Below are 25659 nucleotides of genomic sequence, written 5' to 3' on the forward strand. Positions count from 1 at the left end.
TTCCTGAAGTTTATGCTGCAGAAACCAGTGGTTTCCCAAAAGGCCCTGTCTTCCCATCCCAAACATGACACTTCTAATCTCTGTTCTTTACATTTTCAGCCTTATGGCTCATTTGAAAAACGACTGTTTGATTGTGATCTCTGAGGCCTCTTCAGTAGGAATTTCCAGGAAATGTATGATTATCTGTTCCGTAGTATGCCAGCCCTGGGGAAGATCCAGTGACGGGACTGAGTGCTCTGTGCCAGGTGTCCTGCCAACTCCACGTTAGGTTTCCCCATGCTTCTAAAAGCTGACAACTCCAGATTGTTAGCATCACTTTTTGTCAGTTTTCAAATGGCCTTCTCATTTCTTGACACTGATACTGTCTGAGCTTCTTCAAATTTATAAAAGAGGGAAAAAACCGTCTGGACAAAGTTTGCTTTTCTGCAGTTGGAAAGCAGGATGACACCTTTGAGAGTGACGGCTCTTATTGATCTTCCTTTTAAAAAGTGGAAATTATTAGAAGATGAAATACACCAGGATTACATGGACTTGTCAACCGGCAAATTATTTCCCATTTTCTCAGATCCACACTCTTGTGTTTCTCTGAATAGCAGCTGGAGAGTTTGAGGAACCTCTCAACCTTTGGTCAAATGCATCAGCACAGTCTGTCTTCATAGCTGAATCAGAAAAACGGGCATTTAAGTCACATTATTCACTGCAGATGAATAGTCAGGATCATTCTAATCAAGAGTTACAGTGGGACTGATCTTTAGAATCATTGTGCTGCAGAACCTACAGATTAAAATTACAGCTAGTCCAATGTTCTTAAAACATTTTGGTAGTAGGGGAACAAAGCAAAGCAAAAAACAAACAGCAAAAAGCTTCAAGGCACTCCTGGTGTATTTCATGTGCTAATAATTTCTACTTTTTAAAAGCAAGATCAATAGGGGCCATCATTCTGAGAGGTGTCATTTTGCTTTTCTACTGCAGAAAACCAAACTTTCTCTAGATGGCTTTTATAAATTTGAAGCAGCTTAGACAGTATCAGGGTCAAAACAAAATGTTAAATTTATGGTTACTAAGATGCCTGTGGCAGAGACTACTAGTTCTAGGCCTACTCGATCATCCATTTACTCTTTCTTCCTTAGTAGTAAATCCCCAATTTTTAAAGGAAGATTATTTATTTATTTATTCGACAGGGATTGAGAGAGAGAGAGAGAGAAAACACAAGCAGAGGGAACGGGAGAGGGAGAAGCAGGCTCCCCACTGAGCAGGGAGCCAGATGTGGGGCTGAGTCCCAGGACCCTGGGATCATGACCTGAGCCAAAGGCAGATGCTTAACCGACTGAGCTACTCAGGCACCGCCTCCTATTTTATTTATTTTTTTAATCTGGACACATTGTTATCTACAACAGAAGATGTTCCAGTCTTATTTGCAATTCTCTGTAGCTATGTGATATAGTTCAAGGCAATAAGATGTTAGAGAAGTATGGAAGTATCCACATTTGTATTCATTTATTTTTATTATTATTATTTTTTTTGAGAGAGAGAGAGAGAGAGAGAGAGAGAGAGAGAAGCAGAGGAGGGGCAGAGGGAGAGGGAAAGAGAGAATCTTCAGCAGGCTCCAAGCCCAGTGTGGAGCCAGACAGGGGCCTCGATCTCACAACTCTGAGATCATGGCCTGAGCTGAAATCAAAAGTCAGATGCTTAACTCACTGAGCCACCTAGGCAACCCCCCGTTTTTTTTTGAAGAATCCAAACTTTTAAATTGATGCTTTCAATGGCTGCATGAGGAGAGCTGACCCAACTGGAAGGAGCCTCTTTGCCCTTCCTTCTGTTCTGCAATATGAATATATTGGTTGAGAATTTTAGCAGATGTCTTGGACCATGAGGTGTCCATGAAAACAGAAGCTATGTGTTGGGATGGCAGACGCCTGGGTCCCAGATGATCTCATGGAGCTGCCACCGTAGTCCTGCACTATACATCTAGTCTGGCTGCTAGTAGTGCTTATGTCACCGTTATGTTGGGGGGTTGGGTTTCTGTTTCTCTCAGCTTAATCTAATCGCAAGGACGAAAATGTTCTGTTAGGTTTTGTTCCTGACCAGTGTTACTGACTATACCATTACGGTTAAACTGTTCTAACAAATTTCTAGTTCTATGTCTCTGGATAGATCACCAGTGTTTGCAAAATTAAATTAAATTGAAATAATGTCTGAAAGTGACTGACACATATGGCAAAGTCCACTAGGGCAGCCCTTTGTGAAGAGGATGACCAATAACTTAAACTTAGTGATTAACCTCAAGCATTCTTGAATACCCAGTGCCCCATCTTTGGGTACTTCAAGCTGCTTCCAGCTTCATGACTCATTCAGATCTAATGTGTCTTTTTTATACTATAAATATATGTTTGCCTTCCTATGTCTTGTACTAGGTCTGTGAGTCTTCAAGGGCAGGGATGAGGTCTCTTTCATTTTTGTATTCCTACTATCTGGTATTACAGTTGGCAAATTTGTTTGTTGAATGAAAACATTAGTGTCTCATTGATTGTAACATTTTCAGTTCATGAAAGCATTTAAATATTATGAAATACAAATAGGCTGTAAGAAAAACTATTTTTCATCAACATGTGTGAGTCAGTAAATCTGGGTTTCCAGAGATCCACTGAGGTTAGTGGGAATTGCCATATTTCCTCAATCTTAAGAAGTGTATTTGCTATTTCTTTCATATTTTAACTTCTCCGGAGTGAGAATGTGTCTTACTAATCATTGCATACAGGGGCACCTGGGTGGCTCAGTGGTTGAGTGTCTGCCTTCGGCTCAGGTTGTGATCCCAGGGTCCTGGGATCGAGTCCCATATTGGGCTCCCTACAGGGAGCCTACTTATCCCTCTGCCTGGGTCTCTGCCTCTCTGTGTCTCTCATGAATAAATAAAATCTTTAAAAAAATCATTGCATATATTTAATGGAGCATTTCTCCCCTACCATCCAAAGTTGTCAAACTGATGCTATGTCTTATGACCCATGGTATCTTAGGATTGAGGAACATATGGTATTCCCCTTTTGGTTCGTGCACTTTGGGGATCCCTGGGACTCTTTCAAGGAGGTGTGTGAGGTCAAACTATTTTTTTTAATAATATTATTCGCCTTTTATACTTTCTTTTCTTTTCTTAAAAGATTTTATTTATTTATTCATGAGAGACACAGAGAGGGAGAGAGGCAGAGACACAAGCAGAGGGAGAAGCAGGCTCCATGCAGGGACCCTGACGTGAGACTCGATCCTGGGACTCCAGGACCACATCCTGGGCCAAAGGCAGGCGCTAAACCGCTAAGCCACCCAGGGATCCACCTTTTTATACTTTCTCATGAGTGTACAGTGTAGTTGTTTAGAGGGTAGCTGTGGCTAGCATATCTTTGTGTTAAAAAAAGATCGGGGGGGTCTCTGGGTGACTCAGTGGTTGACTGAAATATTTATAGATAAAGCCCACAGACAGAAAAGTTCTTTGAGGTTCCTGATAATTTTTAGGAGTGCAAAGGGGTCCTGACACCAAGAAGCTTGAAAATGGTTATCCTAGAGGAAAGAAACAGCGAATGAAGCCATTCTGTTATATAAGAGTTTCATTCAAGCTCATCAAGAAAACAAGCATGTATCCCTTCCAAGATGGTTCCTGGGGCCATAAGCTCTGTCCAAAAGCACACTGACAGAGTGGCTGAAAATCTGTATGGCCTCTAGAGGCCCAAGGCCTGATGGGTGCTATAAAAGTTTGTTCTTGCAGGCTCCCTCCAAGCAATCAGCACGTACACACTCTATCTGAGTCTGCTGTGTAATTGCCACTACCTCATCTTAATAACAGGCATAATTGCTCTGGGTTTCCGTCGACCCTTTCTTGCATCTCCTCTCTGAAGCCTCAATTTTGGAAATGGCACTTGTGAATACACAGAATGTTTAACCACTTCCAGGTTTCAATTTCCAGTCAAAGTCATCTATCAGCAGGAGATGAAGGCCCAGTGTGAGAACTACAAAATGTCCTTCAGACTCCACAGCTAATTTGTTTGTAAATTTGATTGTTATTGTAAGAAGAACATATTGTACATGACGCTACTTGCCGATTGACTGTTTGTGTCTGTCTGTATCTTGGGTTTCATCATTAGAGTCAAAAAACTTAACCCTTTCACCACTTCCCTGGGTGGGGAGAGGAACATGAAAGCTTTACTGTTTGTTTTTTTTTTTCCTTTCGAGTCTCTGTTTCCTTATTTTACATGTATTCAGGACGTATCTCCTGTGTATCCAGCACTGTGGGAGACATGCACACAGAAGGCAAGACAACTAGAGAACAGACCAGGGTATCCTTAAAAAAAAAATTTGAGGACAGGTGATAAGGCCATACATTCTGAGTGAATTCGGGAAGGAGAGGACCACTGTCGGTCTTCAGCAGGGGGAAGCGGGGCTCCTGTGCTCCTGAGAGCCAAGGCTTTGCCTGTAAAGGAGCCAAGGTCTTAGAAGAAGCTCCTGGAGTCATTCTGCAGTTTCTTCCCACTGAGAAGTTGCAGAAACTTGTCTGTTGCAGGTTGTTAATATTATAGTATTGGCTCGACAGAACAGACCAAGCTTCCAATTCCCTTTGGCATCTAAAGCAATTTACAGGCCAGAAGTATGACTGCACAGCTTTTATGAAATGGTCTGATTTCATTGATCAGCCACTCCAAGATTATGTTTTCATTTCTGTAGCTATCACTAAGCCTCCTTTCTGGTATAATATTCAGGAAGGAACTATTAAAAAATTGCACCATGGAGATGTTGAGATATAAGTGGGCAGGGTTCTGAATGGCAGGAGAAAACATCACAACTCATGATGGCTCGGCTCAAAAGTTCATTTCAAGTTAGACCAGCTTTACACAAATTGTCTCTCTTATCTTAACTCTGTAATGTTTCCAAATGATAAGGATACTAATAAGAGCAGATGGCCTAATGAACATTTAGAGGAAAGATTTAACTGGTCCTATTTTCATTAGGCCTCCAGTGTGCTTCTGGGTTTTGCCCACCACTTCCCTGTGTGTGATACAAAACAGCACGCACTCAACAGATGGCCCAGCTCAGGCTTCATGCTTCCAGAACTCTGGAGACTGGCCACCTGACCACTTACCATGTGTACAGAATCATTTAAGGAAGCAAGCAGGCTGCAGACTTGAGCCTGAACAAAAGCAAAAAATGGTGATGAATATTGAGTACCCGAGCTTCAACAAGAGGGGAGTCAGAATCACTCTCGAAAGCACGCCGTGCGGCTCCGGTTGAGGTTTCCCAATAACACCTTCTTTACGGATTCACGAATGCTGAAATCCTCTGTGGCAAACAGTCCACTCCAATTAACGTTTCATCCAAACCGTAAGCACAGCCGAGTGGCTCCGGCAACAAGGACGTGGAAATCAAACACCCCATTGCACGGCGGACTCGTTCCTAAGCCACCGCCTCGCTGCTCCAAGCTCACCCCTTCGCACGTTGCTTCGTGGGGCTGGGGTGGGGACTCTGCTAACCGCCTTTCTCTTTTGCCAGCTGCATTTCTGATAGGTCTTGACAAAATGGGAAACCAAGCGATTCTGGAAGGCTGGCGGGGGCGGGGGCCTCGTTCCCTGCTGCGCGCCTTCTGCTCCCGCCGGGGCTCTCCGCTTTCCAGCTCCCGACTATGCTCCCAGCATCAGGCCCGTCCTGCCACCTCCGAGGCACCAGAGGCAGCTGCAGGGGTGGGTGCCACCTCCGTGGATGGAATTCTCCAGCTTTCCAGGTCCGGTTCCCGCAGGTGTTATTTCAACCTCTTCTTCCAATCCTCTAAAACCCGGGCAGCCCATTCCCGAGATTAAATTCTCTCTGTTAAAAACACTACTGTGATTTCTGCCCCCCCCCCCCCCCCCCCGCTGGAGTTTGAGACAGCGCCAAGCCTCTTACAAGGACAGAGGAAGAGCAACACCCCTCGTGAGCCGGTGGTGATCGAAAACTGGTAAAGGGGATCCCTGGGTGGGTGGTGCAGCGGTTTGGCGCCTGCCTTTGGCCTAGGGCACGATCCTGGAGACCCAGGATCGAATCCCACATTGGGCTCCCGGTGCATGGAGCCTGCTTCTCCCTCTGCCTGTGTCTCTGCCTCTCTCTCTCTCTCTGTGACTATCATAAATAAATAAAAATTAAAAAAAAAAAAAAGAAAACTGGTAAAGGCGAACAAGAACTGGCAGAGAACCAGAGGAGTTATTAATCCCCAGCATCTTCTGCATTACCTGCTGGCCGGCGAAGCTGCCATGTCCAGAAAACACGCATGTGACATAAATCCACTGCGCCTGGACTCTAGGGAGTTGTGACCGGCTTTATCCAGAGCTTCTCTGGCTGTCTGGAACTGCCATATTGATGTCATTATTCTCTAGAAACTTTTCACTCTTGTGATTTCTGAGGAAGTTTTCACGATGGATCATGCTACTCTCCCACATGCCTTCTTTGGGAGACAGAATTCTGCACTAAATGGTCTAGAAGGTTGGCCCATGACAGCATTCCCTATGTGCTCAGAGTTTACTTATAAATAATAACACTTGCTTATAAGTAAAAATACATTTATTACTAAATATCTTTTATATTCCCTCTTGCTTGTCTCCCTGTCAGACATTGGGATCGCTCCTTCAGAATCGATTCTCTTATGTAGCTCAAGGTAAACACCTCTCAACAGGTGTGGCCTCTTGGTAAATGTTTTATATGTTCCTGTGCTCACTTTCCCGAATATACTAACCTTTGCGTGGAAAGATGACACTCCTGATGACAGCCAACAGAACTTTCTCTGAATTGTGTTTCCATTTAACAAAGATGGGTTGGCAATGATTCATATACTCTCCCTTCCCGTAGTTAATAGAGAGTGCAGCTGTGTTCAAAGGTATGGTCTGAAATACAGTTAGGCCAACTGGCTTATGTTAGGACTTAGCCCAGGATGTTGGCTGTATCAGCCCTAGATGCTAACCACTGAATTTACCAACCAGATATTTCCGTATCTTAGAGAGTTTCAGGTTTATTTCAGGTCATGGCGCCTGCCGAGCAAAATGTGTGGAAGACAGAGTGGTTCAAAAGTAGTTTGCAAGCTTTGCATCTTGTGACTCTCCCTGAACTTTGAAGATGCTTTTCCTCTGGTGCTTAATAGTTTTAATAAGAGCTAACGTGCCATTGTCCTTTGTGTGGAAAGAGGACACTGCTGAGGGAGTTTTATTTATGTGATAAATTATGTTTTCGATATAGCATTGAGCACGGTACTTGACTTTTATTTTAAGGCCCCTGACAACTCTGGCTATTTGCTTGTGTGCAGACATTTCAGCAGAATTTGGATATGCTGGAGTTGAAGATGTTGGCCTGCTGTTCTCCACTTCTTATATAAACAACCCGAGCTGTCGCTTTGGAGGGAGCAATGCAAATATCTCTGATAATAGGTTATTATTCTCTGATTGTGATTTTTCCTTAGAGGTGCAGGCCTGAAAAATGCAGTTAAAAAAAGAGTATATAAATGAATTTGGAGAAGGGAAATGATATTTAAAGGAACTCTGTGTACCATCTTATTGCAATGGTTTCCCCAGTTTATTATTTTGTTAAATTTGGGTTTTTACATATTAGAATCTTTCAAAACTGGTTGACATGCTTGGAACCTGAATATCTTCATAAAACAGAAGGGACACAGGATAGACATAGCCACTCATATGCTAGACTTGCTTCAAAATCCTAGGATATACTGCATTTTTTAATGAATATGTCAGCCTTATAACTTCTTTCCTTTTGATTTCCCATGTAGCTGGGAGCCTCTTGTTTTGTCTTGGGAGAGTCATATTCTCCATATTGACCTAGATAAACTCTGTCTCCTTACTTATCTACTCTCATATTTATTTTTTTGTGAAGTTGACCTACCTAGGATGGCTGCAGGCCACTATACAGAATGAGCTGCTCTTTTACCTTTTGATTTCAAAGAGATGGAAGATGATCTAAAATCTATACACATCAAAATCATAGACATATGAAACTCACACTACATTCCAGCCTTAGCTCCATAGTCAGCATGACACTTTTTGGAAGTTGAAAGAAAATGAAGGATTTGGGGCACCACTCAATGACTACAGTGAGCATCCTGTAGGTGATCTAGATTTGTGCCACATCAGCATTAGGCAGATGAAGCGTTCTGTGAAGGTTACAGCAGGCTAAGACCAGTGTCTGGAGCACATGCTTGGTTACAACCCATCAAACTCATCTATAGGTATGTGCACGCCTCTTTTGCAGAAGGCACACTTATGTACAAGGGACAGAAGGAAAGATTGCAACGATTTCTATAGCAGTTCCAAAATTCTTGGTCCTTTTGGTCTTGGTTTTGTAAATGAGCAGTTCAATTCTCTGTTATGTGGATGGAGGGTCAAATACTACTGCTACTCGTTTACTGAGCATTATGAACCAGGTACTTTGCTAAGTGATTTATATACATTTTCTCTCATTTAATCCTCACAACTTCCCTATAGAGGAATATAACATCATCATTGCCATTTATAGATAAAGAATTTTTCCTGGGGGCACACATCTAGCAAGTGGTGGATCTAGGATCCAAACCCAGGTAGTCTGTGTTCCCAACCACTACGCTTTACTGACTTTTTATATTGGTATAACTATGAAGGAGAGTCTACCCTAGAGGCCTGAATTTGTCTCCTGCACTCTCCGTGAAAGGCTTAGAGAAAAGTTTGGCTCTCCCTTCCAATTCCAGAAAGTATTCTCCTGCATTTCACAGGGCGAGGAGAGTAGTTTTGAACTGAACGAGCAATAAATAACATTATCCAGGAATGCATTTAAATTAGAGACTGATAACCACAGATATTACAAAATCAGAATAACCACCTTGCAGACTTATTTTGTTCTTGTGTCCTCCCATTTTAGCAAGTGCATGATGAATCAACAGAAAATATTTCCTGAAGATGCCAATTAACATCTTACATCATCCTTTATATTTGTAAAGCAGCTCATACTTTTCCGAGTGCTTTCACATGAAAAAAAGCGAGGACACTTAATCAACAATTGGGTCATTTATTGAATTAGCCTTCATAAGGAGGAATAATTAACCAGCTCTAAAATTCTAGTGTTTGTTTTCCAAGTGTAGTGCTGAATCTGAAATTATAGAGAAACCTCTTTTGGGTCAACAAGTAGACAAAAATGATTTATTTTTTCTATACTGCCGTATTTCAGAGGAGAACAGAATAAATGATTCAAAAATAGATGTTCTTTTTCTGGAATATAGAAATGGCAATGAAAAGTAGTGTTTATTTAGCATCATTATGCAATTTCAGGCATAAACTCAAACGGATCACTCATTTACAGGTGAGTAATGTGGAGAGCCAATAGGGACTCTTAAAGAAATTTTTTTTCAATGATTCTTGGTGCTGCTATCAAATCTGAACAACATCACCTGCCATCTCAAGCTCTGTAACAGAATAATTTGATTGCTATTTATATTGAGGTTTCTGCCACCTTCTTTCCATATGCCACCCCGCTAACTGGTGTGGCAGATGAACACATAAAAGCCACGGTTACCTGTAAGGCCACATGACCTCTCTCTTCAGTTCTGATCAGCACCAACGATTTGCAGTGGCAAGTGGCTTTCAAAAGCCAAAGTTCTTTCACATTTGTTTTCTTGTTTCACTATCACAACAGCCTTAGGAGACAACGTGAGTTTTTATCCTACTTGATACTGTTCAGGAAGCTCAGACTCCGAGACCTTTAGGAATGTGCCTGAGGACACACTGCTAATAAGTGGCAGAATCTGGACTCACACTCAGGATCGTCTGTGCTTTTTCTACTAGACATGCTTCCTTGGTCAAAAGGAAATAGGTGATTAGAGAACATTAGTAAAATATGCCCCAGTAATCCCGAAGAAAAGAAAATGTTCCAAGCTTATAAACACATCTGTTAGGAAGTTTGCTCATTTTTAGTAGCCATCACTTTCTATTTTCAATGCTTTCCCACTTAAAATTACTGATATATTGAGGTCTTTGAGAAGAGTGTGGCTACGTTAGCAGTGCCTTCCTGCCGTGGTTGATGTAGACTGAGCTCCCTCTTTACCCTGTAGAGACTAGCACTTCCCCCACTCTCATTTCTACATTTGGAGTATGAGCCTTCGGATCTGCAGGAGGGACTGGCTGTGACTGATGGGGATTGACTGCGCGCACGTGGCTCAATGAGTAGAGCAGAACATTGCTGATTTAGGATGCTTACGTTTGGACTGCTGCAACAACCAATTGCTGAGTAGGTAGATTGCTGCACAATTGATGGTGTCCAGGCGTGAGAACAGTGAAAGAAAATGGGAAAATCCATCGGAAGTTTGGGCTCTATGAATTTTTTATCATAATTGCTGTGGAAAAACCTCATATGGTTAAATTTATCATCGCGACCATTTTTAAGTGTACAGTTCAGTAGTGTTAAATGTATTCATGTTGTTTGCAACAGATCTTTAGAACTTTTTCATCTGGCAATACTGAAACTCTACCCGTGAAAAACGAATTCCCTCTCCCCACCTTCCTTTGGCAATCACCTTTCGACTTCTTATTTAAATGATTTTGACTACTTTGGATGCTTCCTATGAATGGAATCATGAAATATTTCTCGTTTTGTGATTGGCTTCTTTCACTTTGCATAATGTCCTTGAGGTTCATCTATGTTGTAGTATGTGACAAGATTTCCTTGTTTGAGGCTGTGTAATGTTCTGCTGAACACACGCACCGGATTTTGTCTATCTTGGTGCGAGTTTTAATGGCATCTGACCCTTTAGCTGGTGGTCACTATAGAAGCGGGTGCTTCAGTTGGTCAAACTAGCAATGACCAAGCAGAATAAAGTAAATGGTTGGCACAAGGGCTACCACATAACTTTTTTGGTTTCATTTTACTACTCCCTGGGCCTTGTTAATCCGCTGTTTGAACCATTCTCCACTCCTAATCTCTTATCCCTTCTGTCACCTTTCTTTTACTCTCATCCAGCTGTGCCTGCTATCCAGTGGTATTGCTGGCTCGTGGCAGAGGTGTTTACAGGTATCTCAGAGAAGTTGCTTTTACCTTCTCTGTCTTGCTGTTTACCAGCAACTCACTCCTCCCAGAATTCTACCACGTATCCCTCTGTCTGAATTATCTGGAATGTGGTCACAGACCTCTTCTCTGCTTTGACAGTGAGACAGGTTCCATAGTCACTGAAGCATTGAGAGAGTGTGGTTGGGGGTGGAGGTGGTGAGATTTTCATCTCTGGTGGCAAGAACTTTTAAAATAAACTTTCTTTTTTTTTTTCCACTGGGAGATCCCTTTATTCAAGCAAACTTATTATAATTCAGATTTTCTTGATTCCCTACAGAGCTTCACAAAATTTAGAAGTCTGTCTCTGCAGGGAATTTTACTTATAATGGCCTTCATTTGAAAGATCTAATTCTGTTCCCTTTCAGTATGCACGTGGGAGAGTGATGGAACTGCACAAAGAAAGGCAGGTAACCCCTGAAGAACTTGAGTTTCAATATCATCTGTATCACTCAGGGTGATGGAGGACATTCTGTAGACATGAAAGGGTTGGCAAGGAAGAGAGGAAGAGACAATGAGAAACATCAGGCAAGAGTTGAAGAAGGGAAAAGAAGGTGCCTTTTCTGTTCAAAAACGACTATTTTTGTTTTTCCCCCTTTTTTTCTCCCCTGATTGCTGTAATTTTTCATGCCTTATTATATATGTATGTATTATATATGTATTTTCCAAAACAACAGAAAATGCTAAATCCACTTGTATAAAGTTGAATGGACATGTAGATTTTGAGAAAGAGGCTTTATATTTCCCTTTCTATCCGGTTGTGGTTAGTTTATCTGAAGCTTGCAAAAAAGTCTAAGGACACTAGAAAATGGCTTTTTCAGTTATGCAGAATGTGGAAGACAAGCAGGGAAGGTAGAGGTCTATTGCCTTGTGTGTGGGGGGGCGGGGCAGAATGTAATGCTGCTGTTGGACGAGAGAGGGAAAAGTTTTGTTTTCTCTATTAAGGAGAATGACCACAGAGAACACCGATTCAAAGTTACTAGATTCCAGATGAGTGAAGGGATTGTAACTTGGCACCTAACTTCTTTAAATTGAGTTCAAGTTTTCTGGCAAGGAAGAATGACCTCTTAGAGAGAACTTGTAAATGGGTTTTTAGAACAATTTTTTTTTTTTTTTTGTGATTGTTGAGAAATAGCGGGCAGTAGAAGATGGGCTGTAAGATTACAGGTGGGTAAGCACAATTCTGACTTCAAGAAGAATCAGGAGATGTGCCTTACAAATTGCCTGGAGGAAACCTGATGTCCATTAGGAAAAGCCCCTCAAATGTGTTATTAAGTCACTGTTTTTTAGTTCTTAGAGGAGAAAGTGAGGTTTATGGATACTATGACTGGAAACAAATTATGTCCAGGGATTCTTATCCCCTTTTAAATAGTGTTACCAGCTTGCTAAGGTTTCTTTGTGGATAAGTTGAAGAAAATATAGATGAAGGTGGTGGCTTTCAAACTTGTTTTGACTGTGACCCTCAGTAGGAATTATATTTTACACCATTATCCAGGATATACAATTGAAATAAAAGTTTAATGAAACAATACTTACTCACCCTCACTACACATGATGCACTCTGAGGTTTTGTGTTCTGATTCTTTTCTTCTTAAAGCTGGTCATAGGCCAATATATTTATTTCCTGCTCCATTATGAATCACAACCCATACGTACTAGTTCAAACAGATGTGTTCACAATCTAACAGATAACTAGTCTAGTGGTGCCACAATTTCATCTTGGCCTATCTATCCATCAATATTATCATGAAAGAGATGACATAGAAGGCATTCATCAGATCCATAGGTGACACAAGGTTGGGAAGGATAATGAAGATATTAGATAATGGCAGAAGAATACCAAGATATGGACCGAACTTAATGAGATGGAATTGAATACAGACTAATATAAGATCCTGCACTATGATGCAAACAACCAACTGTACAAGTACAAAATGAGGAGATGGGGATGAGAGACATGTGAATTTTTAGCCCTCTGTAACCATATCATAGGTCAAAAGTGTCCAAAAACCCAATTTTACTTCAGCTGTGGCTTCTTAATCCATGTGCTTTATTTCCTTAGCATTTTGCAAAAATGCCTTTGGGATCGCCATGTGAACTACCATTGGGTGGGCATGAGCCTGAATAGGGAAGGTTCTGGGATATTACATCTTGTTTGAATCTGCTGTTTGCATCAGTTTTATAAATGGGGACTTATTTTATTTGAAGTAAATGTCCTTTGGCAAAAGTCTTCTGAAAACCACCAGGCAAAATGAACAGAAACAGAGAATACAGAAAGAGGGTTGTGATGGTCCCCATTCTACCTCTGAGCTAGAGCACATTTGGATTATTTGATTCACTTCTGGAAACCTCACTTTCAAAGAGATATTAAATAAATGGGAACATGGTCAGAGAAGAGTGAGGAGAGTGGCAAAAGAACTCAAAACCATGCCAAGTGAGAGGCAGTTCAATGAATCAAGGATGTGACTTAGGAGGCCTGAGAGAGTTGTTCACATATATTGAGAAGGCCATCATGTATAAGAGGCAGTTTGATATAGCAGTTTGGTGAAAATAATGTGGACTTGGGCATCAGATTGACCAGGTTCAAATTTCAATTCTGTCACTTACTGGTTTTGTGAGCTCGACCAAGTTACTCAACTTCTTTGAATGTTGTTTTTCACATTTGTTAAAAATAGGCAAACATAATACTTACTTGACTGTCATGAAGATAAGCAAGATAACATATATGAGAGTGCCCAGTATAGTAGTCCTTTGTTCACTAATACATTTATTCCATAGAAAACAGATTAGATTAATAACACAGAGCCTCAAGAGTTGCAGTAAGACTAGATGGTGAAAGTTAAAGGAACACTAAACAGTTGAAGTTAAAGGTATCCCAGAGGAGCTTTCTACTTAGTCAGAGACATTGAAAGATCGAATGAGCAGCCTAGAAAAGGTAGTGAGTTTCCTGTCACAAGAGGCATTTGGAGAGAGGTTGGTTACTACATGGTTAGAATATGCTGGAGCAAAGTCCAGCATCAAATGATTGGGAGAAAGAGTAGGATTCCTAGTAGACTGGCTGAACAGATTAAATGCATGGGGCCAAAGTTTCCTCCTTCAAAGAACCAGTTACTGTCTTTCCTTCATAACCATGGATGATGCTTTCCTCCACCTGTTAGGACCATTTGACAAATGGATGCTTTTGGGAACCGCTGGGAAGTATACAGAAGATCCAGTGAACATTTAGAAAGGACTGGTTACATCAAAAACCTCCCAAGACACAAAAGTCCAGGGCCAGACGACTTCCCTGGGGAATTCTATCAAACATTTAAAGAAGAAACCATACCTATTCTACTAAAGCTGTTCGGAAAGATAGAAAGAGATGGAGTACTTCCAAATTCGTTCTATGAGGCCAGCATCACCTTAATTCCAAAACCAGACAAAGACCCCACCAAAAAGGAGAATTACAGACCAATATCCCTGATGAACATGGATGCAAAAATTCTGAACAAGATACTAACTAATAGGATCCAACAGTACATTAAGAAGATTATTCTTCTTAATGACTATGACCAAGTGGGATTTATCTCCGGGATGCAAGGCTGGTTTAACACTCGTAAAACAATCAATGTGATTCATCATATCAGCAAGAGAAAAAACAAGAACCATATGATCCTCTCAATAGATGCATAGAAAGCATTTGACAAAATACAGCATCCATTCCTTTTTTAAAAAAATATTTTATTTATTTATTTATTTATTCTTGAGAGAGAGAGAGAGGCAGAGACACAGGCAGAAGCAGGCCCCATGCAGGGAGCCTGATGTGGGACTCGATCCTGGGTCTCTGGGTCATGCCCTGGGCCGAAGGCAAGCCCTAAACCGATGAGCCACCCGGGCTGCCCATATAGCATCCATTCCTGATCAAAACTCTTCAGAGTGTAGGGATAGAGGGAACATTCCTCAGCATCTTCAAAGCCATCTACAAAAAGCCCACAGCAAATATCATTCTCAATGGGGAAGCACTGGGAGCCTTTCCCCTAAGATCAGGAACAAGACAGGGATGTCCACTCTCACCACTGCTATTCAACATAGTACTGGAAGTTCTAGCCTCAGCAATCAGACAACAAAAAGACATTAAAGGCATTCAAATTGGCAAAGAAGAAGTCAAACTCTCCCTTTTCGCAGATGACATGATACTCTACATAGAAAACCCAAAAGACTCCACCCCAAGATTGCTAGAACTCATACAGCAATTCGGCAGTGTGGCAGGATACAAAATCAATGCCCAGAAGTCAGTGGCATTTCTATACACTAACAATGAGACTGAAGAAAGAGAAATTAAGGAGTCAATCCCATTTACAATTGCACCCAAAAGCATAAGATACCTAGGAATAAACCTAACCAAAGAGGCAAAGGATCTATACCCTAAAAACTACAGAACACTTCGGAAACAAACTGAGGAAGACACAAAGAGATGGAAAAATATTCCATGCTCATGGATTGGAAGAATTATCATTGTGAAAATGTCAATGTTACCCAGGGCAATTTACACGTTTAATGCAATCGCTATCAAAATACTATGGACTTTCTTCAGAGAGTTGGAACAAATCATCTTAAGATTTGTGTGGAATCAGGAAAGACCCCGAATAGCCAGGGGAATATTGAAAAAGAAAACCATAGCTGAGGGCATCACAATGCCAGATTTCAGGTTGTACTACAAAGCTGTGGTCATCAAGACAGTGTGGTACTGGCACAAAAACAGACACATAGATTAACGGAACAGAATAGAGAATCCAGAAGTGGACCCTGAACTTTATGGTCAACTAGTATTCGACAAAGCAGGAAAGACTATCCACTGGAAGAAAGACAGTCTCTTCAATAAATGGTGCTGGGAAAATTGGACTTCCACATGCAGAAGAATGAAACTAGACCACTCTCTTTCACCATACACAAAGATAAACTCAAAATGGATGAAAGATCTAAATGTGAGACAAGATTCCATCAAAATCCTAGAGAAGAACACAGGGAACACCCTTTTTGAACTCGGCCACAGTAACTTCTTGCAAGATACATCCACGAAGGCAAAAGAAACAAAAGCAAAAATGAACTATTGGGACTTCATCAAGATAAGAAGCTTTTGCACAGCAAAGGATACAGTCAACAAAACTATAAGACAACCTACAGGATGGGAGAAGATATTTGCAAATGACATATCAGATAAAGGGCTAATTTCCAGGTTCTATAAAGATCTTCTTAAACTCAACAGCAAAGAAACAAAGAATCCAATCATGAAATGGGCAAAAGACATGAATAGAAATCTCACAGAGGAAGACATAGACATGGCCAACAAGAACATGAGAAAATGCTCTGCATCACTGGCCATCAGGGAAATACAAATCAAAACCACAATGAGATACCTCCTCACCCCAGTGAGAATGGGGAAAATTAACAAGGCAGGAAACCACAAATGTTGGAGAGGATGTGGAGAAAGGGAAGCCCTCCTGCACTGTTGGTGGAAATGTGAACTGGTGCAGCCACTCTGGAAAACTGTGTGGAGGTTCCTGAAAGAGTTAAAAATAGACCTGCCCTACGACCCAGCAATTGCACTGCTGGGGATTCACCCCAAAGATACAGATGCAGTGAAATGTTGGGACACCTGCACCCCGATGTTGCTAGCAGCAATGTCCACAACAGCCAAACTGTGGAAGGAGCCTCGGTGTCCATCGAAAGATGAATGGATAAAGAAGATGTGGTTTATGTATACAATGGAATATTACTCAGCCATTAGAAACGACAAATACCCACCATTTGCTTCAACGTGGATGGAACTGGAGGGTATTATGCTGAGTGAAATTAGTCAATCGGAGAAGAAAAACATTATATGGTCTCATTCATTTGGGGAATATAAAAAGTAGTGAAAGGGAATAAAGGGGAATGGAGAAAAAATGAGTGGGAAATATCAGAAAGGGAGACAGAACATGAGAGACTCCTAACTCTGGGAAACGAACAAGGAGTGGTGGAAAGGGAGGTGGGGTGGGGGTGACTGGGTGACGGGCACTGAGGGGGCACTTGATGGGATGAGCACTGGGTGTTATTCTATATGTTGGCAAATTGAACACCAATAAAAAATAAATTAAAAAAAATTTAGAAAGGACTGGTTATATATTGGAAACTGTAGACAAACACCTGAAAGTGTATGTCTTATGGACATTGGGTCAACTGCATTGTCTATGCACACAAAATGTCCATGTTCCTTGTGTATCTGCTATTGGGCTAATTTTGGGAGAGCATTAGATGGGCTCTAGGGAGTAAGTCAGCTCTCAAAAAGGGTGTTGCCTGTGTTCTTCTCTAGGATTTTGATGGAATCTTGTCTCACATTTAGATCTTTCATCCATTTTGAGTTTATCTCTGTGTATGGTGAAAGAGAGTGGTCTAGTTTCATTCTTCTGCATGTGGATGTCCAATTTTCCCAGCACCATTTATTGAAGAGACTGTCTTTCTTCCAATGGATAGTCTTTCCTCCTTTATCGAATATTAGCTCTCAAATTTGCTATCACACCAAGAGACTTTGTCTAACTCCCAGTTCCATTCTAGTCAGGCATGAGATGGAAGTGAGTTACCAGAGCAGGATGATTGAAAAGCAGCAACGGAAATAAAGAGCCCAATCTCTTCATAATCAACTCATCTTCTGAAGTGAAGGGCCTAGTTGTTTATAGCAGTGCTTACAAAGGGCAGTTATGCTTCAGTTATACTGAGAATTCAGTTTCACATTTCAGTAAATCAAAAAAGGATATTGATTTTGAACAAATGGCTGATTTTATTGTCAAAGCAAATTTCATTTCTTGAGATGATTAGGTTTTTATTAAACTATTTCCTAAGTGCCACTAAACACACATTCTGTGAATAAATAGCATATCCTTCAACCAAACAGCATTTGTCACCCACTAACTACAATGATATTTGGTCATTTTCTGATTGTCACCAAAAATGTAGAAGTCGGAAAAATGCACACTGGGGGTCAGAAAACTTGTGCTTGAATCTTGGCTGTATCCCTTCATAACTCCATGGTCATAGCACAATCCATAATTTTGACTACCAGTTTTCTCCTCTGTAGCTGGAGATGATTATACCTACTTCTCAAGGGTGGTTGGGTTGTGGAGATAAAATGGAACAAAATGGAACAATGTGAATAAGATGCTTAGCATAGTTCTTGGCACATAGTAAGCTCCTAATAAATGGTAGCTAATAAATATTAGCTTAATAAATGGTAGTAATTCTAAACAGTTAGAATTACTATAGGGAGGACATCATGATTTACTGAAGTTTAGGGAAGGCTATTGAGGATTAATTCTTCCCAGGGTTCAGATTTGCCTCAGAAAAGTGCAGAAGTCAAAAGCGAGGAAGAGAAAGAATGTTCTCCACATCACTTCTCAGTTTCCAAAGGTACTATGCTACCATGGATGAACCTTCCCCTGCTGAGGACCTTTTGGTTTTGAAATGCAGGAAAGTAACAAGGAACTTGAGGAGTTGGGTTACATTTCTGTAGAGCAACCTTCAGAGTTGGAGGGGACTTGGAGAAAACAGTTGGTTCATTTCCCTGAGTCTAGAGAGGCTTATATTTCAAGCTGTCATAGATTGTTGCTATCCAACATTTGCTCTAAAAGTTTCAACAAGTGGGGACTCTGTAAGGCCTTTTGATAATGTATGATGCTGCCACACAGTCTTAGAGTCAGTAAGCTCCACATAAGGTCTGATTCAAATCTTCGTGTCATGCTGCAAGGCCTCTGTTTTCTCTCCTGTTTCTGTCAGCAGACTCTGTGTGCTCTCATGTAGACATTTGTCTCCACCTCCACCCATCAATATATTTTGATGTACTGAAATATGAAACTGAGCACTGTGTAAGCTCACCTGGATCACTGTAAGTATGACTAGAAACAACTGGGGCTTTGCTCTTGGAAGGTGTTATGAAGCTCCCGACTCCGCTTTCTTCCTTCTGGCTGAAGACAGCCCATGTTCTTAAGTATGGTCATGGAAAACACAGGTCCCCCATCTGCCACAGCTGTCTAAATAGATGGGGCAAACCCTGGCCATCGAGGCTGAGCATCTGGGCAGCTGTGCCACACACTGGCTGCCTCCTGGTCAACACTCTGTGCGCTCACTCAGCTGAGTTCACTCGGCTTTCGCCATCTTTGTCCACTTCTGCCACATCTGGGTGCTGATTTGCACACACCTGGTGGCTGATCTACTTTAGTGCCAGAGCCTCCCCTTCCCAGCCAAGTATCTCAAAAAAGTGATCTATTTTCACTTTCCCCATTTCCTCACCTCCCACTCTACCACTGCAATCCTACTCCAATTAATTAGCACTCTACCACAGGCACTCCTATCAAAGTCACGAATGCTGTCAAACCAAATGGCTTAAAAAAAAAAAAAAACTCAGCTTCTTTTATGTGACCTCTAAAGCAGCAGTTGTTATTAACCATTCCCTTCCTTTTTAAAAGCTTATTTCCCTTGGCTTTTTTGACTGCCCACATTCCTGGTTTTCCTCCTACTGGTCAGGTCTTTCCGTCTAGTGTCCTTTGTGGCCTCCCACTCCTCAGCCTTCTCTTGAGCCTTTGGAGTCTGGTCTTACACTTTTTTTTGATGCCATCTCTGTACCCTTCCTGGAAGATCTCATGCACTGCCCTATTTGATGTTACCATGTGTGGATTGATAATCCCAAATCATCCTCCATTTCAGGCCTTGAACTTTAGACCCATTTCCAGTTGCCTGCAAGATATATTTGCCTGCATCGGCACCACATGTCCTGAACTGGGCCCATCATTCAACTCTTGCTTCTTCTCTTCCTATATTCCTTATCTCAGAGAATGGTACTATCATACCTATACTTCCATAATTCAAAAATTAAGTCCAATATAAAAAATAGTGAAAGGGAATAAAGGGGAAAGGAGAAAAAATGAGTGAAAATATCAGAAAGGGAGACAGAACATGAGAGACTCCTAACTCTGGGAAATGAACAAGGGGTGGTAGAAAGGGAGGTGGGCGGGGGGTGGGGGTGACTGGGTGACGGGCACTGAGGGGGGCACTTGATGGGATGAGCACTGGGTGTTATTCTATATGTTGGCAAATTGAACACCAATAAAAAATAAAAAAATGAAAAAAAATTGTTGTGTAAAAAAACAAAACAAAACAAAGGAACAAAAAAACAAAAAACAAAAATTAAGTCCATTCAACAAATTCTTTGATTTCAGCATCAAAGTTTCACTAATCTGTCTAGGTTTCTTAATCCATACTGCTGATACTTTAAGTTTGGCCATTATCCTTGCTTGCCTCTGTAACCTGCATAAAGCTGAGCAGCTTCATGGTCAGTGTCAGCAGAGTTGTGTCCCAAAGAAACATCATCTGAACATCCAAAAAACATTGCAAAGCCATTTAATTTGTACAGAAGTCTTTTGACAAGGTGCTGATCATTTATATGTATGTTTTGTCCCCATCACACCTATATTACTTTAACAGCCTCTGAAGTGGTCTCCCTGCCTGTTAACACCATTTCCCTCCACTCAATTCTCTGTGCAATAGCTAGAATGATATTTTTAAAAAGTACTTTTCTGCTTAATGTTATTCTTGGCTCCCCATTGTCCACTGGATAAAACTTTGCCCTGCCGTCCCCACTTACCTATAACTTCATCTCTCACTACTTTTCCATATACTTTGCACCACACTGTCCTTTTGGGATTGGTAGACTTGTTAACTGTGCCTGCTGAGCATTATGCTATGCATGCCCAAAGAACATATAGTCCACCTTGGCAGACTAGTTGGATACAGTTTGACAAGAGAACAGATTACATATTGAATGTGGTGACACTAAATTTTAGCAAGAGAATCAAACAACAGTGAGGATTAGAACCATCAGGGAAGTGTGCCCTGAAGAAGGTGAGGTGTGAGGAGGATGGGGAATGGGATCTGGAGCAGCAGAGATAATTCCAGACTAAGGGAATGGGATTATGAGAAGCAGACCCCTAATAAAGGTGGAGGGTCATAATCTGGACACTGAGGTAGAGATCATTACAGACTCATTGTTTTGTGCCAGCCTAAGAGGAAAAATTCTAATTACTCTTTAGGGTGCTTTAAGAACAGAACAGGAAATAAGCTGCAAAGAAAGCTGCCAAATAATTTGGACACGAAGCCTGCTTTCTCTCCCAGTCTTGCTAATTTCTAATACCCACCTCCCACCCTGCCTCACTCAACTCCCTATCCATCCCCAAAACTACTGTTTTTTTTCTTTTTAAAAGATTTTGTTTATTTACTTTTTTGAGAGAGCCAGGATGGGCTGCAGAGAGGGGCAGAGGGAAAAGGACAAGCAGCCTCCTTGCTGAACAAGTAGCCAGACTCGGGGCTCGATCTCAGGACCCTGAGACCATGACTTGAGCCATAGTCAGATGCTTAACTGACTGAGCCACCCAGGTGCCCCAAAACTATTGTTTATCCAAAGCTGAAGTTGTGTAAAGGGAAGGGAGGCCATCAGGGAAACTGAGGCTTGGAATGAAATGCCATAGGGAAAATGTGATTTGGTTTCTTGGTTACCAGGGCTCCTTTTCAATGGGCTACACTCTACATCTCTGCCTGAAAGGGATAGGTAGCATTTATTGTGGCAATTATGGCCAGCAAATGCCATGTGCGAGAGAACCCTTCTTATGGTGATGAGGATCATATGTTTGCTCTATTTAGACAAAGAATTCTCTTTTGAGCATAAATTTTCCACACAGAAACAGAGAAGTTGTTTAGACTTGACTGATTGCAATACTAAGTGTCCTATTTTAAGTTAAAAATATCTCACAAGTGAATCATATATGTGCATCTTCTCTCTTTCGTCCCCCTCCTCCACAGAAACACATTCACACCCTTCCTTACTGCCATAAATAATGCTCCTTTTCCTTGCCTTCTGTGGGATTTTGCATCATGGAAAGTTAGCCTGCTCTACAACTTGACAGCCTGATCCACTCAAATCTCTCTGAAGAATGGTTCATTCATTGGGCCAGTTTTCCAGGCCTTCCCAGTTCCATTTTATTTTTGTAGTTGACTATAATTGACTACTTTCTGCATTTCTGGGGTGAGGTGGGGGCACGGAGAGAAGAAGAAGCCCCCTAGATAGGCACATTTCTAGTATTTTATAGCCGTATGTATGTTTGGGGGATGGAGATAAGAGGGGAAAATAGACCAAGGTTTCTGGATGATGTGTTTACCTAATTTACCTTGTGATCCTAGGTTTCAGGTGGTACAAGGAATGAAACAACAGGAATGTCCTGAGTGTGGAGGGTATCACCGGTTGCCTGCCCATGCAGCAGTCCTCCATTCCTTGCCAAGAGAAGCCTGATTTTGGTTCAAGAATTAGGTGGCAGGGAGACAGAACGTAAAGACTGCTAACTCTGGGAAACGAACTAGGGGTGGTAGAAGGGGAGGAGGGCGGGGGGTGGGAGTGAATGGGTGACGGGCACTGGGTGTTATTCTGTATGTTAGTAAATTGAACACCAATAAAAAAAAAAAAAAAAAAAAAAAAGAATTAGGTGGCAATATGCTTAGGGAAGGTGACCCAGTTCCAGAGGGTCTGAATCCATTCTGGTGATCCCATTTCCCCTTTTGCCAGTGACTGGTGGAGGCAAGGGCAGTGGACCCCATTCTTCTCCGTGTGACACAAGAAGGAAATCCACTGACATCTTTCTTACCTCTGATCATCTCACTGTGTGAGATCAGGAGACTCTATTGTTGAAACTATTTAGATACGTTTCATTTTTTTTGCATATTTTTTTATTGGAGTTCGATTTGCCAACATCTAGCGTAACACCCAGTGCTCATCCTGATACGTTTCATTATTTGAAGCCAAAACCACCCTCTCTGATACACTCACTAACCAATCCTAAAATTCTCAACTTCTACTCTAATTCATTTAAAAAGATGATCTAATAATCTATTTCACCAGTCACAGATTCATGGACTAGTAGAGCGCGAAAGCCCCTTAGAGGACTGTCTAGTCTATTTCTCTCGTTTTACATACCAACCTCTTGTGTCTGCAGACTAAGGAAGATGCCCACAGGGTGCTGGAATTGTGCTGGATGCTCTGTAATCTCTCTACATGTCTAATCCCGATTTTCTACAATTGTGGTAAAATCAGAATTTTCGACTCAGCTGAAAGTTACGCTGAATTTTCCCCTTTGTTCTGACAAAGAGCTTTCCTAAATAAATGTAAAATAGATCTCAGAGGGGACGTTGCTTCTACTTAAGACTTCCAAATGCCCTAAAGATAGCTGTTTACATACACATGAATAACAAGTCATGCTCACATGTGCATTACAAACGATTTCTAAGGACTTCCCTCAGTGCTTTTCTGAATGTGAGTTACCATACGTAATATTTAAAAATGATGAAATTAAAAAAAAATAAAAATGATGAAATTATATATCTCAGAAAATACACAATAAAGACTGGCCTTGCCCTCCAATTGATTCAAATTTCAGAGCCTTCACTCCTGTTCTAATGCCAATATTCCACCAGCATTACTCCCAAGTGAGTTTTTCTGAGGAAAAAAAAAAAGTAACTTACAGAAAGAGAAACTTCGGCTATCTGATGTTATAACAGATACACCAGGCTTCCTTTCTACCTAATTTCTGTATGAGAAAATTGTTATCCATTTCCATGATGCCAAATGGTGATAGCATTTGAAAAGCAGCGGTGCCTACCTGAGTGATGTCCATTCCTGAGTCACAGCTCAGGGGCTGTGTGGAAGTCAGACCATTTGAGCCGATTACAGTTGTGATCACAGCTTTCTCATCAATTCTCCGAATCATGGTCCCATCCACAAAGTAAATGAATCCATGCCTATCAACTGTGATGCCTGTTGGGAAAGAGCAAATGAGCATTAGTAGTCTAGTGGGCCACATTTGCACCAAGATCAGTATTTTGAAAGAAGCCACAGAAATGGAAAAGCATTTTAAAGACATATGGATTCAATTTTGCTCAGCACAGACAAGACAGTAATGGGAGAGGTTTGTTCGGACACACATTTGCTTCTTTGTGTATTGAGAAGAAATGATAAAATGTAACATGAGGAAATAAAGCCAGGTCTAATTATTTTGTGTTGTCTAGTTTTACATTGCTACCCCCCCAATACTTGATTACCCCCCCGCCACACACATAGAAAAAAAATCTTCTTTAAGACAAATGAGAAAAGACAGGGGAGGCAGGGTATTTTACATTTCTTTTAGGGTGCAGATGCATAGGCCACCGCTTATTTTCATAGTTGCATTAGAAATAACTGACTTGGAAAGCATTAAAGTTATTTTCATCAATTCACACTCAACCCACAGAGACTCTGTAATAATTCTGATAAACTGGACTGAGTTTTTTCTCTGTATTACTTATTAAGAGGAGTTTGGAGAGCAAAATTATAGTGTCACAAAGGGAATGGTTAAACTTCTAGAAAAAAATGAAAGCCAATAAAATTCTCACAGTAGTTTTTACACATTATGTTAATTACAGCTTAGTGTTTTGGAAAATATATAATAGCAGTTACAAGGCTTGGGTTCTAATACTGAACACATCATTTACAACTCCTATGTGATTTTGAGTCATTCGTGTCTCTAAATTTTAGCCTCCTCTTCAGTAAAATATGGAAAAGATTATCTGCTTGTGATATTGTGATTTATAATAAGAAATATATATTTGGCCTTCGTCCCTGTTTTTAGCACAAAGCTGCTAAAACTCTGGAAATTTCCAAAATGCCAAGAGTGATAAAGGTGTCTTTTGTTATGCTAATGAGGTGGTTTTTGGACTGCATCTAAAGATGGGTTGGTTACCAGGAGAACCATTTATGAACAGAGGGTTGGAACTTTGAGTCCCGCCCCCAGACTCCCCTGTGAAGAGGAGGGGGGCTGGAGACTGAGTTCAATTACCAATGACTAATGATTTAGTCAATCATATATATATAATAAAGCCTCTAGTAAAAATCTGAAAGGACAGGCTTTGGAGAGCTTCCAGGTTGGCGAACACATGGAGATCTGGGGGGAGCAGTGTGCCTGGAGAGGGCAGGGAAGCTTCATACCTTCTCTCACATACCTTGCCTTGTGTGTATCTTCCATCTGGCTGTTCCTGACTTACATCCTTTTATGATAAATCAGTGATCTAGTTAGTAAAAGGCTTCTGTGGGTTCTGTGAGCCCCTCTAGCTCATTAATTGAACCCAAGGAAGGGGCTGTTGGGACCTCCAGTCTATAGCTGGTCATCCAGAAGCACAGGTGACAACCTGGACTTGAGATTGGCATCTGGAGTGTTTGTGTGTGTGTGTGTGGGGGGCAGTTTTGTGGGACTGAGCCCTTAGTCTGTAAGATCTGACACTTTCTCTGGGTAGATAGCATCAGAATTGAGTGAAACTATAGATTACACAGCTGGTATCAGAGAACTCCTTGCTAGTGCTGTGGGGTGATCCCCCATCCATGCTGGAAATTGGTCTCAGAACATTGTCTACTGCCTTATCTGAGCTAAGGTGACCAACTGTCTCCGTTTGGGACTGAGGCAGGGTTCAGTTTTAAAACTGGGACAGTTCTGGACAAAC

At 41.3% G+C, this 25659-nt stretch overlaps 1 protein-coding gene across 3 annotated transcripts in view; it reads right to left on the minus strand.

Moving 5' to 3' along the window:
- The window catches only part of TENM1 (teneurin transmembrane protein 1), a 794660-nt gene that overhangs the window by 52086 nt on the left and 716915 nt on the right, over positions 1-25659 (minus strand). For all 3 annotated transcript variants that reach the window (XM_025431163.3, XM_049107241.1, XM_049107240.1), the window contains one exon: positions 23790-23944. In XM_025431163.3, the coding sequence (XP_025286948.2) occupies positions 23790-23944 (155 nt within the window). The remainder of the gene's footprint in view (positions 1-23789; positions 23945-25659) is intronic.

The sequence above is a fragment of the Canis lupus genome, chromosome X (assembly GCF_003254725.2).
Source record: "Canis lupus dingo isolate Sandy chromosome X, ASM325472v2, whole genome shotgun sequence".
Taxonomy (NCBI): Eukaryota; Metazoa; Chordata; class Mammalia; order Carnivora; family Canidae; genus Canis; species Canis lupus.